This window comes from Corvus kubaryi, unplaced genomic scaffold (assembly GCF_017639235.1).
Source record: "Corvus kubaryi isolate FWS band 111438036 unplaced genomic scaffold, C.kubaryi_AGA036_p1.0 64866, whole genome shotgun sequence".
In the NCBI taxonomy this organism is placed as follows: Eukaryota; Metazoa; Chordata; class Aves; order Passeriformes; family Corvidae; genus Corvus; species Corvus kubaryi.
Genome location: NW_024581570.1, coordinates 75,553 through 94,169, shown reverse-complemented (window position 1 = coordinate 94,169; position 18,617 = coordinate 75,553). Strand labels below are relative to the sequence as shown.

The 18,617-nt window shown below is 54.8% G+C and overlaps 3 protein-coding genes across 10 annotated transcripts in view; 1 reads left to right on the top strand and 2 right to left on the bottom strand.

The window, feature by feature from the left end:
• Positions 1 to 18: 18 nt before the first annotated feature.
• Positions 19 to 5,498, bottom strand: LOC121672702 (uridine-cytidine kinase 1). Its single transcript, XM_042045473.1, has 7 exons — positions 5,373 to 5,498; positions 4,976 to 5,135; positions 4,104 to 4,200; positions 3,835 to 3,977; positions 3,663 to 3,757; positions 2,530 to 2,578; positions 19 to 1,535 (listed from the first exon to the last, which is right to left on the bottom strand). The coding sequence occupies exons 1-7, from the start codon at positions 5,457 to 5,459 to the stop codon at positions 1,348 to 1,350; spliced, it is 819 nt and encodes a 272-aa protein (XP_041901407.1). The 5' UTR covers positions 5,460 to 5,498; the 3' UTR covers positions 19 to 1,347.
• A 907-nt stretch (positions 5,499 to 6,405) lies between these two features.
• LOC121672700 (proline rich transmembrane protein 1B-like) lies at positions 6,406 to 8,230 on the top strand. The gene is given in 5 exon segments (XM_042045469.1): positions 6,406 to 6,546; positions 6,727 to 6,738; positions 6,740 to 7,087; positions 7,268 to 7,408; positions 7,496 to 8,230. Coding segments are annotated over 5 exon segments (774 nt in total). The 5' UTR covers positions 6,406 to 6,420; the 3' UTR covers positions 7,643 to 8,230.
• Positions 8,231 to 9,542: 1,312 nt separating this feature from the next.
• Positions 9,543 to 18,617, bottom strand: part of LOC121672699 (rap guanine nucleotide exchange factor 1-like) — a 53,125-nt gene continuing 44,050 nt past the window's right edge. For all 8 annotated transcript variants that reach the window (XM_042045461.1, XM_042045463.1, XM_042045465.1 and 5 more), the window contains 10 exons: positions 18,337 to 18,421; positions 16,775 to 16,867; positions 16,213 to 16,398; positions 15,973 to 16,057; positions 15,656 to 15,750; positions 15,128 to 15,206; positions 14,883 to 14,984; positions 14,351 to 14,448; positions 13,853 to 13,981; positions 9,543 to 13,367 (listed from right to left, as the gene is read on the bottom strand). In XM_042045461.1, the coding sequence (XP_041901395.1) occupies positions 13,217 to 13,367; positions 13,853 to 13,981; positions 14,351 to 14,448; positions 14,883 to 14,984; positions 15,128 to 15,206; positions 15,656 to 15,750; positions 15,973 to 16,057; positions 16,213 to 16,398; positions 16,775 to 16,867; positions 18,337 to 18,421 (1,103 nt within the window). In that variant the 3' untranslated portion in view covers positions 9,543 to 13,216. The remainder of the gene's footprint in view (positions 13,368 to 13,852; positions 13,982 to 14,350; positions 14,449 to 14,882; positions 14,985 to 15,127; positions 15,207 to 15,655; positions 15,751 to 15,972; positions 16,058 to 16,212; positions 16,399 to 16,774; positions 16,868 to 18,336; positions 18,422 to 18,617) is intronic.

Here is an 18,617-nt window from a genome sequence, read left to right as displayed (position 1 = left end):
AAAAATGGTCACTTCTGATCACTGTTCATTTATTTATTAGCCAAAGTAACACACCCACAACCAACACAGCCAAACCCTGCTTTTAGAAAATTAGTAAATATGAAAAAGTTCCTCTTAATAACATTTCCCTCCCACCCTCATTCTTAAAATTACACCGTAAGTTCAGACTCAAGAACGGTATCACAAGGACGTTTTCAAAGGTCCAACCAGCACTTCATTGCAGCTGTTTTTTTCCAGACAGACACTTCACGCTGCTGCAGTATCACTTCTCTGGGGTAAACTACAGAAACTGGGATGTCACTGTTTGTACTTCTTGTCTGCTGTTTTTAGAAAGCCAGACATTCTTGAGTTGAAGCTGCTGGAGTGCAAGGCAAGTGCTCTGACCCTGTCTGAGGGTAGAACATGTCCAGGCAGCTGCTTGTGCCAGCAGGAGGGTCCTGCAAGTCCCAGTTTCCCCCCTTGCTGACCTCACCAGCCATCTCTGGAAGTGGACGGATTCTGCCCAGCAGAATTTGCAACCAGCAGTACAGAAATGCACTAAAACACACTAATACTGACAAGGTCAGGTTTCTGTTTCCATGAGCAACTCAATCCAGTTGAAGCTCACACATTCAGTAACTGTGGTACAGAACACTATCTGGGTACAAAAAATAATCATACAGTGTAGCAAGATTCAGGAGCTTAGGAATAAATTAGGAATCAGAACCACTCAACTTCTTGGGCCTGTCCCCTGGTGAACTGCAAGTTCCCGTTTGTCCCAGACAGCCTCTGTCTCACCCCTGTCTCAAGGAAGAGGTGTCTCTACAGGTCAGTCCCTCTGATCCCACAGGTTAGAAGGAGGCTGACCAGCAGCAGAGCATGGCCACAACTCAAGGGGCCAACAAGGCGGAGAAGAGTAAAAGCTGTACCTGCTTGTTAAAATGAACAGCATGTGAGCTAGTCTTGGATAGAGAAAAACACCCAAGAGGCAGATGATTTTCCTGCTACAGATGACTGTCGTCAGGGGAATGGGCTATTTTACTAGTCACCTGGTAGTGCTTAATTTTCAGGGGAGTCTCAGCATTAGATCTCACTTTGAAAATTAAAAAAAGGCAAGTAGCACTGCCTTTAACCAGTTCATCAAGTACCAACTCCAGACATCTCAGGGAGAATAGGGAGGGGTTGGAAGGGAAGAGGGATAGATGGCCAAGCCCTTCCTCTCCCCTCTGAGACAAGATTCCCACCAGGATCCCCTCCGCTGCTAGGACGACTTAAAGGGCACTTCACCAACCATTCCATGGAAGTCCTTTCCCAAAGTTGTCTTCAGTGTTGGTGTGGACCAGAGGCAAACCCTTGGGACGTGCCGGGTTAGTGCGGGCGGCTGCTGGACTCCAGGTGGGAGCGCTTCCCGGCCGCCAGGACGCCGCCGCTCTCCGCCTGCTCCGGGAACGGCCGCTTGTACGTCCGGCCGTGCCCGTTCAGTGCCCCCCGCTGCCACTTGCAGATGTCTCCGTTCAGGATGTCCTGAATGTGCTGCACGATGAGGTTTATGGCAACTGCAGAGAGGAACAGGGAATACAGGACATGAAGGCTTTCCTGGCTGAGTTATCTAGAAAATGTGGAGCATCCAGCCCTGCTCGACCCAAGTTTTAACAAGCCTGTAGGAACCCAGAGTGCCGAGAATATTTCTCTGCCTGTTTTTAAGGGTTCTTACCCCCCTGAACAACACTGTTTTAGCTTCAAACCTTGGAAAAAATTATCAACAGTCAGACAACAACTAGAAAATACAGTGGTGTGAATTAGGTGATAGACTACTATGTAAGATTGTCACAGGGTGAAAAATTTAGAGGTTTTAGGCTTCTCTTTGTAGTAAATAGATAAGAGTAAAAAATATCAAAATGGAGGATTGTTGTTGTTCTCTAGACCTTCTTCTTCTTCTACTACTCCATATTCTCCAGTAAAAGTGGTTTGGAATGACTGGATAGAAAATTCCGCAGTTCCTAGTCGTGTTACTGAATAATTGGCAGGAAAGTGAAAATAATGTACATTTTTAGTAACTATTGGTTAAAATATCTTTAAAAGGCTGTGTAAATCTTGCTGATTGGACTCACTTCTACTTTTCCTCCTTCTATGCTGTACCTGGGTCACGCTAGTGGCTCTGTTCCTCTGATAAGACTTAATAAACAACTATCTGGAAGCATTGAAAATCAAATAAAAGTCTCTGTTTATCTTTGAAACTCCTTGCAAGGACTTTCAGCAAATTCTCTCCCATCAGGAGAGACTTGATTTATGGCACGGTAAAGTGTCAAAGCCCTTAAATGAAATTCTGCCTGCTGCCTGCAAGTGAGGTCAGACCTCAACAGGTCACTTTTCCAGAGGCTTCCAAAGGCTGAGCAGCTGGTCCTCCTGATCAGGCTGAGCAGCTCCCTCCCCTCCAGCAAAAATCCCTTCCTCAGGAGCAGGCACTCAAGGCAGCAGCGTGCCTCCTGCTCTCTTCCCAACCCCAAAGGTGTCTCCCCAGGGAAATCAGGGAACCCAACTCCCTTTTACCCATGTTGTCAACTCCTCGGGGGATGATGACATCCGCATACTTCTTTGTCTGCAAAACAGAAACAGCGGTGGAGCCTGTTAATGGGAAAAGTCAGCTTCATTCCAGGAAGAAGCAACCAAAGGCCAGAAAAATGGGCAAAGGTAGAAGGTCTTGGTGCTCCAGGGTTGTAAGTTAAGGCTCTCTTTCACGGCAACAACCTAAATGAATTAACGCATCACACTGGCAAATGTGCACTGGATTTAAGGCCAGAGATTGTTCTTACTGTCTCTTTGCAGAGAGTCACCAGGTAGAAGCAGCAGGTCAGGTGTGGAGTCCTTGCTTTTACCCTTCTGAGCTGCCTTCAAACATTGCCCATTTCAGGCAAGGTCTGTTTGCCAAGAGCTCGTTTTAATCAGCATTTCGCAAGCCCTTGCTAAATCTCTGCTGAGAGCCAAGGTAACCAATGTGCATGTGAAATTCCTGCCTGCCTCTGATAACGTTTTGTTGATCTTTTCTACCATAGCACTCCTGCTTTTTCTTCCCCCACAGCTGGGAAAAACCTGGCAAATTCAGCATTTCTAAGAACTAGTTTTAAAATCCCAGAATTCCTTTGATCTAGAGCAAGAGGTGCCTGAGTTAGCCTTTTCCAACTTCTTTAACCCACATACTGGATTTTGTTCTCATAGGGTTTTTTACAAATTAATTTGATTATGTGAGCACCTAAATTGGCCCCACACTACATGCAGAACTAGAATGGTCTGCCCCAGGTTTTCACCAGTGTTCCCTTTGAGAAAGGCTGCTGGAAACCAAGCTTTTCTTTCTTCCTACAAGACTTAAGAATAAACTGAGAGTGGGAGTGTTTCATTCAGAGAGACCCATACTAAAATAGCCCCAGCAGCCAGCAGTGAGGAAACGTGCTCGAGGCATTTCCACAGTGCTTTGCCAGCAGAAGGGACCATTTCAGTTCCTTAACAACCAGCTCAAAATGGTTGAAGACATGAGGCAGGGGGGAAAGCATGGGATTTGTGAAATACAGATACCAAAAGCCACCATTGCTGCACCTACAGCAGCTAATTCCCAGGCAACCCTGCTCCTCTATCCCCTCCCAAAAAGAAAAAGACCCCACAAATTAAATTACTTAAAGGCTCCATACCGGTAAGCAGAACTCCTCAAAGGCAGGCTTGACAAACGTGGTGTACTGGGTGAGGATCTGCTCCAGGTCCCTCCCACGTTTCATATCTCGCAGAACTGGGATGGGGGATAAAAGCACTGAGTGTTGCCCCATGGTGAGGGTGGATAAGGAACAGGGCACGGCAGGGCTTTACCTCTGCGGGACAGCCGGACGTCAGAGTCCGTGTCCACAAAGAGACGGAGGTGGAACATGTCCCGAATGTCTTGATTGTAGAAAACCAGGATCCCCTCAAACAGGACGACGTCAGCGGGATAGACCACCGTCGTCTCTGCCAGCCTGCCAGGAGAGAACAGCCAGAGCACACTGTTAAACAAACAGGCCTCGTGCCACCACCAAGCGATCCATCCCCAGGCTGGGGACACCCCCACACAGCCCAGGACTTCAGGCAAAGCCAGAGCCTACCGAGAATGTGTCACGAAGTCGTACGTTGGTACATCAACCGTTCTGCCCTCAACAATGTTTTTCAGGGTTGAACGCATCAAATCGTTATCGAAGGCATCTGTGAGAGGAAAGTTTAAAGAGAAGGACTTTCAGATGCTGTTGTATCAAGCGTTCTGCTTGGATTTTTCCAGACCCAAAGGAAAAACCCTCTGCCCAGTATTCACCAAGAAAAAAGGAACTTGTGGCTTATTCTTTCCTACCAGTAGCAACACAACACTACCTGCCCAAGTGACAATGGCTGTGCTTGGTTTCAGAGATAAGGAAGAGACAGTTTGTTGTTTCTAACAACACAATGAAATAGTTGCAACTACAACACAATGAAATTAAGATCCCAAAGGTGAAGCTGGTCATTTTATAATTTTATCAACCCACTTAGTAATTGTGTAATTTTGTGCAACTTTGTTTGTCTGTTAGTCAAGAGCCAATTGGAAAACCTCAGGCATCTTTCATGGTTTCCATTACCCACCCAACAGGCACCAGACTTCAGCCGAGGGCAGCTCCCTGTCCCGCCTACAATCCACAGCACTCCCCCGGGCGAGGGGAGCAGCTGTTTGTGTGGACAAGAAATAACAGGAAAGGATTTGGGAATGATGTGGTTTATTACGGAGCCTCTCAAGAGCGGGGAATGGGCTGGGATGCTCCGCATCTCTCCATGGCTCCAGAAGGGCCGTCAGTAACAACGGGCACAAGGGTAGGGACAAACGGATGTTTTGGTGGGGGAAAGCACATTTCTGTTCTCCCAACACTTCCCACTTCCTGCACTTCCCGCAAGACCCAGCTGCGCTCCAAGCACCGACTGAACCCTGCTGGGGCCAGGATGGCGAGCGGCTCACCCGGGTGGTCGAAGTTGTACTGTCCCTTCAGCGCCTTGGCCTGCTGCTCGGCCGTCAGCACCTTGTAGAAGCTGTCCTGGCTGAGGATCAGCACCTTCCGCTGCCGCTGCTCCACCTCGTTCTGCCCCAGCAGCTCCATGATCTTCTCGCACACTGTGGACTGAGCGGCACGGGGTCTCAGGACCCCGACCCTTCCCGCGGCGCCCAGCCCGGCCCGTGCCCCGGCCCGACCTCTCCCCGGTGCCGGGACGCGGGGAGCGAGCGGCGCTCGCCCAGCCCCGGGGCCGGCACCGGCGATGTCCCGGCGGGCGCCGCGCAGCTCCCGCGCCACGCGGACCGGCCGGGGCGGGGGTCAGCCCCAGCACGGCCCGCACGGCCCCCGGCACGGCGGCCTCACCTTGCCGCTGGCGGTGCCGCCGCTGACGCCGATGAGGAAGGGCTTGGGGTGAGGCCGCTCCGCGTCCGGGCCGCCGGCGGACGCCATGGCGGGAGGAACGGCGGGGCCGGCGGGGCGGGGCCGCACGAGGGGGCGGGGTTACGAAAAGGGGCGGGGCAGCAAAGGGGGCGTGGTTACGAAAGGGGGCGTGGCCCCGAAAGGGGGCGGGGTTGCGAAAGGGGGCGGGGCCACGTGCGCTGAGCGGGCCGGTCTCAGCCCCGAGGCCGGAGCGTCGGCACGGACAGATGGACGCACAGATGGATGGACGGGCGGAGGGGTGGGCAGATGGGTGGGCGGACAGATGGACGGGCACACGGACGGACAGATGGACAGCCGGACATCTCTGCCTTATTACAGACAACGCTGTCTTACCCAGGCACTTGTGTGAGCGTTTGAGTGCACGCCGGCCCCCGGGTGTGTGTGTGACACCTGCTCCCGTGTGTTTCACACCTGCACCCACGGGTGTGTTTACACCTGTAGCCAGGGGTGCACACGCAGGTGTGTGCAGAGCGCGGTACACGGGAACTGTGAAGGAACACCTGAACACCAGAGACACCAGGACACACAAATACACATACGGGTAAGACACGGACACACAGAGTGCGCACACACGTCCTGTGCGTGGGGTGTGATACAGATATCTACACACGCACGTGTTAAATATGAATAGCTATAGCTAATATACACAGAATTTTATATACATTTTGTGTATAAATAGAGCCAGAACACACACCACAGTCGACATGTAAATATAATATTCTAAAGCAAAACCAAATAATAAGTTTAAACGTGAACAAATCGCTGTGAAGCTCCGTGACCGCCCTGAGCCCAGGCCCGGCTCCATCGGCCGCGATGGACCTCGGACCCTCTGGCCGGGGGCAGCGCAGACACCCCCCCTTTGCCTCCCCGGGGTCCCGGCCCGTCCGCACCCGGAGCCCCCCAGCGCTGAGGGCCGAGGTGGCCGGCCCGGGGCGGCCCCGCCCGCAGGCCCCGGGCAAACAGCGGGTCAATGATTAACCGGCCCCGGCTGCGCTCCCGCCGCCCGCGCGGGGCCACGCTGGGCTCGGGGGCCGTACCGGGGCCGTACCGGGGCCGTACCGGGGCCGGCGGCAGTTGGAACCCCGCGGGCTCCGGCGTGAGTGGGGCCGGGAATGGGGCGCTGGGGCGGGCAGGGGACCGGGCTCTGGGGGCTCGGGGCGGCCGCGGCCCCGGGGGTGGCACAAGGGGGTCCCATGGGCAGCCCGATCCCAGCCCCGAACCTGGGGTGGGTGTGCCGGGAATGTCGCGTCCCAGCAGAACCTCCCTGTCCCCGCAGGCGTCTCCGCGGGATGGACGGTGACCCGCCAGCCGGGCCCCAGGGCCCCGGCGCCACAGCCCGGGGAGCGGAGCAGGGGGGTGGCAGCGGAGCAGCCGGGGCACTGCCCACCTCCGGCACCCGCAGCGAGCCCCCCGCGGGCCCTGGGGACAGGCCCGTGGTGGTGTCGGTGGTCACCAACTCAGCCTTCGAGGGGGCCCCGCCGCCCTACTCGCCCCCGGACCCGAAGAGCTTTCACCACCTCCACCCGCCATTCCCAGCCGGCTTCTCCCAGCAAGCGCCCGTCTTTTACCAGCCGGGGCCCGGACCGCGGTCCTTCCCAGCCCCGGGCATCCCGGCCGGGCCCCTGCCCTACACCACCGTACGTATCTCCCACCCCGATGTGTTCCTGCCCCGCTCTGCAGCGGGGGTCACCCCTCATCTCCCCTCCCGGGTTTGTGGGGTTCCGTGCGGTGCCCCCAAGTGATGCTTGAGCAGCACAGCCCGGGAGGGGAGCACACCCAGGGGGCTCGCAGCTCTGATCACCCGCCCTGTGCCGCAGTACAACGCGCAGCCGGGCGCGGGGCCGTTGCCCGCCGGCCGCGGGCAGCAGTTGCCCAAGGACTACATGGTGGAGTCAGTGCTGGTGACCCTCTTCTGCTGCCTGGTGACCGGGGTCATGGCCCTCGTCTACTCCCATGAGGTAAGGAAGGACTCACCGGGCAGCCTCGAAGCCCCTCCTGGTGCTGCGGGTCTCTTGTAACCCCTCCCCTTCTCGCCCCTGCGCCAGACCCGGGCTGCGCTCGCCCGTGGGGACGTGGCCCAGGCATACGTGGCATCCAGAAAGGCGCAGTCACTGGTCCTCTTCAGCCTCCTCTTCGGGTTGTTCGCCTCCATCACCTGGATCATCTATGTCCTGGTGTCCCTGTATCTGTGACAAGGACCCTGAGCCCCAGGGACATGATGTGTGCCGAGTACTCCTTGTGGCTCACCGCCTGGGGGGCACGGGCACGTGAAGTTGCCGCAGCCTTGTGTGGAAACGGGTGACAACGAAGTGTTATTGGGACTGCGGGGCAGCGTCCGTCCTTCCTGGCGGGCCGAGGAGCTGCCCCGGAGCCTTCAGCCATCTGCTCAGCCCTGCGAGCCCCGGCGAGGGCAGGAGGAAGCCAGACCAGATGCCGGTGCCGTGTCCTGCTGGATCCAGCTCTGGGCAGGGAGCTATGTCGGATCCAAGGGCGGGATCACGCTCCGCTCGCTGCAGGATGCTGAATCCCATTGCTGTGGGCTGTCCCTTGGAGCTGCCAGATGGGACTCTGGTGCAGAGGGAGCATCTTGTAGGATTGGGCTCGGACGTGGAGCAAAAGTAACAAGTGTGTGGGAAGCCCTCACTGGTCATTAATGATGTGAGAAGATACAAACCCATGTATGCAGTTCTGCAGTAGTTCTGCACGCACAAGTACACACACACACACACTGCATTGCCACCTTCTTGCTGCTTCCAGATTGAAATAAAGTACAGCTGTAGACAAAGCTTCTGTTTTCTCTGCACACCAAGGAGCTACATCTCCCCTTGCCATGACCTTTGTCCACCACAAAATTCAGGGTAAGTGATGCGCTGGGTGTGAGGGGGGTGGAAAGAGCGGCGCGTCCATCCCGATCGCGTCCCGCCGGAGCCGCTCCGGGCGGTGCTGTGCGAACGTGCTCGGACACACTCGGACACACTGACACACTCGGACACACTCGGACACACTCTGACACACTGTAGAAGGTGGAATACTCGCAGCCACACACACACACTGAGCCTGGGGATAAAGAGACGGGAGGGGTCCTTTGTATGGAGTTCCGAGGGGTTTATTGAGATCCCCGCCCGAAGGGATCCCAGAACAAAGAGCACAGAACACTGAGCGGTCCGGGGTTTTTATCCAGATCGGCACCGAGGGAGGGGCAGAACATCAGAGCCTATCCTTTGGGAGCCAGGGAGTGGAGAGGGAGTGGGGTGACAGACAGTGACCAGTGGGAAAGGCGAGGGGTGGAACAAGGGACCCGGGAACCAGTGGGGTATCAAGGAAAGGAGAACTATCTAGAACATGAACTTAAAAAGGGTAAAAGGGGGTGGTCTTAGACCTCTGAGCCTGCCCACCAGCGGACCTCCACTGTTCTGGGGCTCTGTGGCTTCTTGGTTATTCCTGCAGTGGATTCAACCACTGCGACAGGTAAGGTCTCCTGCTATAGCTGAAATCAGGGTTTTCCCAAGAGCAGGTGGGCGCCAGGGTTCCAGCCCATTCAGGACACTGGGGAAGGGGAGTCTCCACGTGGCCCCAGGCCCAGGGGTGCCACTGGCCGAGCTGCCTGGGGGGACAATGAGCTGTGGACAGACCCCTCCCGCTGTGCTGCGCCCGTGGGATGCGGCCCCACAGCTCAGCCCTGGCACGGGGGGCACGTGCCCAGTCAGTGTCTGGGCATTCTCCTCCTGAGCTGGCCCATGACAATTATTTCCAGAGGAATTTTGAACCCTGTCCAGGACTGAAATAGCACCGCAGAGCAGCTCGGCCGCTGCAGGGGTTATTTATAGCCCTCGGCTGCCGGCACACGGCCACTGCACGGGCTGGGCACACGCCGGGGGCTGGGCAGCCAAAACCCCTGACACGGGGGACACCGGTGCCCAGAGAAGGTGACAGGAGAAGATTTCCCCTCCCAGGTGTATGGCCTGTATTGGGGCAAAGCCATCTTGGCAGAGGGAGGGAAGAACTTTACAGTGAGAAAATAAAGGGAAAAAGAGCCATGGGCAGAGGAGAACCACAGGGAGCACATGAGAAAACACGAGGCCACACCAGTGCCAGAGGCGGATTCGATTGTCACTTTAATCCACAGACTGTGCATGCACTGTAAACAGGATCATCAGGCAGGTTCGTTACTGGTGTTTTATTTGTCTTTAATATAAAAGTTACAGGTCTGAAATGTTCGCAGGAAGATGCCACCATCGGGGTTAGTGGTAAATCTATAATACAACGGAACTGCTTGGGGGGAGAGGCCTGGGAGTGGGGCAGGGGGCTGGTGACTGGGGGCATCGCTTCTCCCCACTCCCTGCCCCAGGTGGAGAGGGGACTCACACTCTTCCCTCTCCCAAAAAAGAGGTGATGGCCTTGAGGAGGCTGCCTGCAAGATGGGAACACACTGGGTGGCCAGTCTTGCACGGGGATATTCTGGGGCTTTTGCTCCCCAGGGACTGCTCCTCGAGATCGAGGGGGGGGGGATCTCTGCTCAGCAAACCTGAAGCTGCTCCAGGCAAGGGGACCCTCCTTCAGGGTCCCTCCAGCCCTGCAAGCCTGGCCCAAGGTTGGGACATGAGCCAGGAGCTGTGGCTGGGACACTGCTCAGCTGGGGATGACAGCAGAGGAAGGGGAGAAGGCGGAGGAAAGCCGGTGGGCTCAGCCCCATCCCACTGAATGGAGTGCTGTGGCCACTGAGACCTGCTGTCCCCACGCTCCTTCAGTACTAACTGGGCTCATGGGTTCAAGTGCAGGGAAGAACCTGGAACAGCTCTGACTGGCAGGGGAGGAGGGGAACACCCTGATCACAGAATCACAGAATATGCTGACTAGAAAGGGACCCATCAAGGTCACTGCGTCCAACTCCTGCCTCTGCACAGGACACCCCAAAAATCCCACCATGTGAGAGCATTGTCCAAACGCTTCTTGATCTCAGACAGGTTTGGTGCTGTGACCACTGCCCTGGGGAGCCTCTTCAGTGCCCCACCACGCTCTGGGGGAAAGACTTTTTCCTGATATCCAGCCTAAACCTCCCCTGACTCAGCTCCAGCCGTTCCCTCAGGTCCTGCCACTGGTCACGAGTGAAGAGATCTGCACCTGCCCCTCTGCTGCCCCTTGTGAGGATGCTGAAGACCACAGTGAGGTCTCCCCTCAGTCTCCTCCAGGCTGAACAAGTGCCCTCAGCTGCTCCTCACAAGGCCCCTCCAGACCCTTCCCCATCCTTATGGCCTCCTTTGAACACTCTAATAGCTTCCTGTCTTTTTTATACTGTGGTGCCCACATTTAGTGTTGTCAGCAGATTTCCTTAGCATCCCTTCCAGTCCTGTGTCCAGGTCATTAATGAGGATGTTGAAGAGCACAGGGCCAAGGAAGGAGCCCTGTGGAACCCCAGTCACTGCCACCCTGTGAGCCCAACCCACGAGCCACCTGCTCACCCCTCACGTACCACGGTCACTCGGCTGGATGAAGACAAGCTGCCCCCTCCTGTCCCTCTGCCCTCTGAACCCCCAGGGTTGTGATTCCAGAGCCACCACCACACACGGCTCTCCTAGGAGAGCCTGGCCACAGCACCCAAGAGCTGCTCAGAGCCACCAGGGTGAAGCCCACACCACATCCTGGGTGTATTCATCAGCCTTTTCACCACCTCGCCACGCTGGGCTTTTAAAAGACCTTATTTACAAAGGAAACATGGGCATTACTTCCTGGGAAGCCTTTGGGGATTGCAAAGCCTTGGCTGGACACAACACACAGCTCCAGTGCCCTCAGTGCCATGAAAATAAACCACTTTTGAAGTGTTCTGGCTCGGACACTGTGGTTCAGCACAAAAGATTCCTGCTCCTCCTGCTCTGGGGCTGCACAGAACTGTGTTGAACCCCACACTCCCCTCCCCCAGAAGATGCCCTCGTGGGCAGGGGGTCTCTCTGTGCTTGGCCACTGTATGAGTCCCATGCCTGAATGTTGAGGGAAATAGCCAAGCTGGGTACAACCCCGGGCTGTCGCTCCCTCCTGAGGGTCAGGCAGAGCCGGCCAAGGCTTTGCAATCTGTTTGGAGAAGGAAAGGAGTGCAGCTCTGATTCACCCAGAACAAACAGAGGCTTTAGCAGGCACAGAGCTGCTATTGAGAAATAAATTAAGGATGCTCTGTGGAACTCCACGTCTCTATTCCTTGGGAGCTGCTGCCCTAAACCTGCAAGATTTTGTCAGAACCCTGTAAAAACCTGTGACCACAAGACAGGGAGATGGGAGGCTTGCAAGGCTGCTGAAACCTGCAGGGCACACTCACACCCACGATCCAGCTGCAAACCACTGGAGCAGGACAGAGAAGAGGGATGTGAAATGGCCTGGCAGGGGCTGTGCTGGGGAGGACACGCTGGGTGGGACACAGAGGGGGGACAGAAGGGCTGAATAAGGCACACTGAACAGACTGGGGTTAACACTGTGTGTGGGAAATGACACCCCTGCCTCGCCCTTCCATGCTGGGCTGTCCCTGCCCTGCTGGCACCAGCACGGCAGGACTGGGGACAGGGACCTGCTGGGGGTCCTGCCAAAGTGGGGGTCTCAAAGCACAGCACCGAGGGTCCCAACGGGGAGCCCCGGAGAAAAACATTTGGCAACAGAGAGAGGAGAGAGGAGTGGGGTGGGAGGACAGGGTGGCTCAGCTGGGCACAGGGCTCCTTCCTGGTTCCCATTTCCAACCCAGAAATGGATCCTCTGGCTCCTTCACGAGGCTCCTGCCCCTGCTCTGCAGCCAGTGCCCACTTGGCCGCCCGGAGCCTCCTTTATCCAGCACTTGGAACAACATTGTCACTGGTTGTGGATTTTGTACAGACTGGTTTGCACTTTTTTTTTCCTATAAACTCATCGGTATTCAGACATGCATCAAAAATCCCCAGGGGGTTCTAAACACTAGGTATGTACAGTCTGTATCCTACAGCATTTCCTGTGCAAAAGCTAAGTACCATCGCTAAGAGACATGGGGTCACAGACAGGTGACCCCCAGTACCCGGGCAGTCCATGTTTCCAGGTTCAGAGGGATTTACCGTTGCTTAAATAATGAGATCTGAGAGGAGGAGGGGGATGTGATGACTGGAGATGGCGGGTCCCTGCCCACATTTTCAGTGCCTCTTCCATATCTATGACCGGTGCCTTCCTCCCGTGAAGAAGGCGCCAGAGATCTGGGGTGAGCCAAGACCCCTGTAAACACAAGCAGCTCTCTGACAGCAGAGCTCCTCTGGCAGGCAGCGGGAGACGCTTCCATCCTCGTGAACACGTTGGGAAGGTGGCATTGCAGGGGAGACTCCAACCCTTGGCTTCCACGGCTGCTGCTGCCCGACGCCGCTCCGGAGATGAGTCAGTGGGTGCTGAGCTCCTGCTGCCCCTGCTTTGCGGATGGAAACAAGAGCCAGGGTACACCTGGATGCAACGGGCCAGCAAACCACCAGCACGCTTGCGTGGGACGCTCCTTCCACACAGCTCTGTCCCCGGGGTTAAAGCTGGTTCATGGCACAGAGGGACGGGAGGAGGAGGAGGGCGAGTGCAGCGAGCACCGGCCGATCTCTGCCCTCGGCGGCTGCGCCGGCGCCTCCGGCCGGCTGCGAGCACCCGGCATTCCCACCCCCAGGGATGGCTGCCAGCTGGGAGGGAGGGTGTGTCATCCAGTGGCAGGTACAAACATTGAACTCCAGTCTCATAGCTGCCCTCGGCGCCTCTGCGGAGCAATTCTCCTCGCACAACCCCTCCTCCTAGGTTTTCTCTTCCCGATCTGTTTTCCGCCTCGTGATGTTCCGAGGTTTGATTTTCAGGGACAGTTCCCACAGGGCCTCCTCAGCCAGGTGGTCGCTGAAGTCGTTGAAGAATGACACTATGTCGTCGTTCCTTTTGATGTCGTAATGTCTGGAAAACCAAAGAGGAGCTGAAGTTAAACAAGGGCTACCTGGGGACCTCTCCCAGCTTTGGGCCACCCCTGTCCTGCTCTGAGGACATCCAGCACTATGTACTCATGACAGTGCTGTCACACCACAAAGGGGAAAAACCCATCGCTGAACTGGGGGGAAAAAGGCACCTATCACACAGAAATCAGCACTTGGATCTGCTGCCTCTGCTGCAAGACAGCACTGAAGAAAACCCCAAATATCCCAGAGAACACAGGAACCAGCAATGGCAAAACTTGTCTGGATCTCAAAACTAATATCAGAATAATGTCCTCACAATGTTTATCCAACCTAGAGAGGGAAGGAGACTGATTAGAGCCCTGTTGCTCCCAGCTCTCCTTACATCTCCCTTCCCCCTTGCACGGGGGCTTCCATGTCCAAGCTCCCCGCCCCAATCCCCACGGTGGTGCCCCAAAGCCAGCTCAGAGCCCCCACTGCTGCACTTACACTTGCTGGAAGCACCTCATGCTGTCCAGGATGTTAAACTGCTGCCAGCGCTTGGAAAAGTTCACTTTGCTGTCAATGTAATCAGGGTTTCCCAGATGGACAAAGGTCAGGTCCTGCAGAATCAGGCCTCTGAAAGAGGGAAAGGGGCAGCAGGCCAAGGGAGTAGGCAAATAGACACAGAGGTTAGTCACACAAGGCAGGGTGGCCAGCCAAAAGGCAGCCCAACAACAGCCTCCCACTGCCACCAAAATGGCAACCTTATCCAGAGGGAAACATTCCCCAGCAGCACATCCAAAGATGCAAACACCCCCAGCTGGCCACCCTGGCCCAGACAAATTGCTCCAGAGAGGGCCTGTGGGCTGACGTGGCACAGTGCTGCCTTACCCCAGATGCTGGGCAAAAGGCAAGGGCTGAGCTCAGCAGCAGCTGCTGAGAAATCCTTGAAGGAACCATTCTAATGTGTGGAAGCAATGGCAGAGGAAGGAACTGCCCACTCACAGGTAGGGGATGCAGGGGGGCTCCACGTCGGCCAGGGCTGCCCGGTAGGCGCGGAAGGACGAGGAGCTGTCGATCAGGGTGCAGTACTCAGCCAGGCCCTGCAGGACACAAATCCTGTGGTGACACCTGTCTTTGCTGCTGCAAACCCATTTGCTTTGTCACCTCCCCCCAGAGAGCCGCACAGAGCAGGGAGGTAATATCATCCTGCAAACACCTCCAGCTGATTTCCTCAGCCCGACCCTGGGGTGTTCACGCAGAACATCGCTGCCTTCAGCCTCCCCAAGCCTTGGGCTGCAGGAGGAGGAAGAGGAGGAGGAGGCTGTTGTCCCCTGTGGCTGTGCTGGCACTCGTGCAGCTCAGAAGGCCCAGCCACGCTGCAGGCCTCCAGCACTGTGGCATTTTACCCGCTGCAGAGCAGTCATCCACCATCCCTCCACCCCGGGACACTGCTGAGCTGTTAAACCACTCAGATGTTTCACACATAACCACACTTACCCTTCTCCCAAAGATCACAGCCCCCACTGCTCCTCACCTCTGAGGTTTGCTTCTGCCACTCCAGCCTTCGGATGGGTGCAGAATCCAGTGCAGAAAGAATGGCCAGATAGGAATTAAAATTATTCAGCTTTCGTAAGTGCTGTAAAGAAGGAGAATATTCCAGTTACTTGAGAGCTCTGAAAAGCCTTCTAGCATCAAACAGCTCTACCAAGCAGAGGGCCCCACTCCCCTGCTCCTTTAAGCAGCAGTGTGTGTGATTCACAGGAAAAACCAAGCTGATACCTTCATAATCTTTATAAATTTAAGGAGCAGCCTCTCTCGGTCCTGGGCTTTCTCTTGTAGCATAATTATTGAACGGACCCTGGAAGACAGACAGAATAAAAGATAAACCTACTTAAGCAGAGCTCAGATTTCCTCATGTTTCATTAAGAAAACTCATCACTGACAGGGATGAGCCAATACTAAAAAGTTCACAATACCTCCAACTTAAATGGAGCATTCTAATCCACAGCAAAGACAGGGCAATTTCACAGAGTGCGTTTATTTGCATGGGGAATGTTTGTTTCAAGGGCTCAGTGATACTGATAATTATTTCCTCTGGGTTACAAGGCCTTCCACAATCCTCCAGAATTTTATTTCTGCTGTGCTCTGGGGGTCTTTGATAAGTGCTCTGCATCTACTTCCAGGCCAAAAATACATATTATCCCATTTGTAACAAAGGAACCCAAGCCTACGAGGAATATCTGGAATATTTGCAAGGCATTGGAAGTTAAGCACAGTTCAGTGCCATGGCTGTTCTGAGCTCCTTACCAGTAGGACATGTTATTAAAGTGCTCTGTGAACTGTGTCAGGTTGGGGCTCTTCTCTTCATTTTGTTCCTTTGCCCAAAGCAAAACTTCTGGGATCTGCCAAGGAAGAAGAGGAGAGAGGTGGGAAAACACCACATATTAAAACGGGATTTCTACCCCAAGATTCCGAGCTGCAGCCTGTGTTCACAGCCACTTGCTGACACAAGATCAGCTGTGCCCTACAATCCAGCAGGTGTCTGGGAGAGCTGGCAGGGAATACCAGAAATTGCAGAGGGTCCAATCCCTCCCACTGCCCTCAGCCCATCCTTATCTCTGTACCTCGATTTTATAGAAGAGTTCAGCATCCAGCAGGGTCAGCTGCTCGGCTATTTCATGACTGTGGAAATCATGCAGTGTCCCTGGCCTGTGAAAAACAAGGAGGAAGTACAAAGGCTCAGAAAATGTGACCTGTTTTCTTATCTTTCTCGTATTTCGAACTGAGGAAACTCTTGTGTTCCCAGGGAAGGGATGCCCTGGCTCTCAGAGGACCAAGACATGGTTATGTGCACCTTCCCTCACCTGGCTGCCACGCCTCGGGCCGCGAGAGGTTTGATGGAGTTGGCGTAGCTCAGCATTTTCTTCTGGTCCACTTTGTCCAGGATGTTCTTGCGCAGCACTCTGGCCAGGCTCAGCTCCCCACTGCACACCAGCCGGAACACCAGGTCCATCAGCAGCTTCAGGATTTCCTCCGTCAATTCCACCAAGCTGAGAGGAAGATGGAAAATCCAGGGCTAAGACACCAAACTCTGGGGTTTGTATCTGTACTGAGTGTCACTGCTCTTTCCTACAAGCAGAATTGGGTGACTGGAATTCCTCTTCTTCCCAGCTCTTCCTTTCCCAGAGATTCCCCTTTTACTTGTTATTTTAAAACCACTGACCCAGTTAGGACACACAGGAAGAACCTGTTCTTCCAACACGAGGGTTCAGCACTACAGGTGTCTCGCTGGTCAGGGTCGGGGATTTCAGCTGTCATTACAGATAGGGTTAAAAAAACATATATTCCCTAAAAACCACATTTTCCCAGCTGCCAGATTTCTGTGTGTTACTGACCCTGCATCCCAGAATGAAGAAGGCAACTCACCACAGCTCATCCACCACTCGCACCAGCACAAAGAAGGTGTTCTTACTGACTCGCTTCTTGAACGTGTCCGGGAAGTGGCAAAACTTCTCATATGTTGGTTGCAAATTAAAGAATCAACTCAGTGTGGCCAGACCAGCATCAGTGCAATTCCCAGCTGCCTTGAGGAACCATAAGATCATTGACTGGTTTGGGGTGGAAGGGACCTTAATAATCATCCAGTTCCACTGCCTCCCATGGGCAGGGACACCTTCCACTGTTCCAGGTTGCTCGGAGCTCCATCCAGCCTTGCCTTGAACACTTCCAGGGATGGGGCAGCCACATTAGAACACCACACTGTTCTGTCCTGATGGAAACTGGTGTTCGATTTCCAGGAGATAAGGGACACTGATATGGCTCTAATTAAGATGGTATTAAACTGACACCAGCTGCTGGTAGCAGGGGGTGTCAGGAGGTGCTTTCACCTGGCAGAATTCAGAGCAGGTGTACCCTGAAACTGTTCTCTCTAAGGTGGAATTTAATGAGCAGCACTCCCCTGCAGTGATCTCCCCCACTGGTCTGTGGCATCTGGTCTCAACAGATCTCAGATGTCATCTCTACCTTCCTTGCTGCCCAATCTGCTGCAATGAGGACAGTGACAGGGGAGACAGCACAGGTTGAAAAACCTTCTGCCAGGTGGCCAAAGGGACAGAGGACAAGGTTATCAGTAAGTCAGCACTGGCAGGGGCCTGCAGGGATACCCCAGATGGGATTGTCACCTGGGCTGAGCCGTGCCGTGCCCTTGGCCGCCGGTCCCAGGCGGAGCAGCGGCTCTGCTGCAGATGGCACTGATGAGCTGCAGCAGGACACGCTGACGTCAGGCTCCCTCTGACGTGGGTGCACAGCACCAGAGCCCACGGGGCCTCGGCACTGCCCGGACCCAAACCCTGCCCTGCTCCGCTGGCAGGGAAAGGAGCCACGGGAAAGGGGCCAAGGGCAAGGAATGGCAGCAGGCTGCTCAGGGAGAGGCCTTCTCCATCCTCTGCCAGGAATGCTCACCCTGCACATCAGGGCCCTGCCTTGTTACCAGCTACAAGCTCAGTTCAGGACTGGGAGGCCAAGAGCACAGCATCTTCATGGCTGAGTTTACTGCAGTAAGAGAGACAAGGTCTTGATGGTTTAATCATCTCTAATATTAAACTACACCTGCCCATGCAGGCAATGCCCAGGACCCCTCTGGAAGCCAGAAGGTGCTCTGGTCCCCACTCTACAAATGAGATGTCCCAAATAAAAGACCAGGTCCCCAGTGACATACAGAAACCCCGAATTGCTCCTCTTCCTAGCCAGGACCCTCAGGAGACAACTCTCAGGTCCAGTATCCACTGTGACTGGACCTGGCCTGCAGCAATTCCCATTGGAGAGACTGGAGGGGAAGGAATTCCTGCCTGGGACACCATCAGGGCAAGCACATCACTGACCATGCTGCCAGCAGGCTTTTGACCAAAAAACTTGCCACCAGCTCCCTCCATGACAACTGTCCAGCTCTGATTCCTGGTGGGAGTGAACTGTCACTAGTAAAAGGATATCTGTACTGCAGCTTCTTGATGAGCTCTTCAGGGGTAATAAATGTCCTGTACGTAGTCAGAAAGGCTTCACAGTACAGCACCAGATCTAGGGAAAAAGGCAAGAAAGCCTCAGTCAACCTTGCTTTCAGAAAAAGGAGTTTCTTGTAAGGTTGAACCCAGATGTACAGAGGAGGACATGGATACATTTTGGCACAAATGAACTTCCCAGAAAAGCTGTGCTGTTGGTCCTTACCAGCAGATGGACCCTTTGGCACAAGAGCAGCAGTGACACTGCCCTGTCC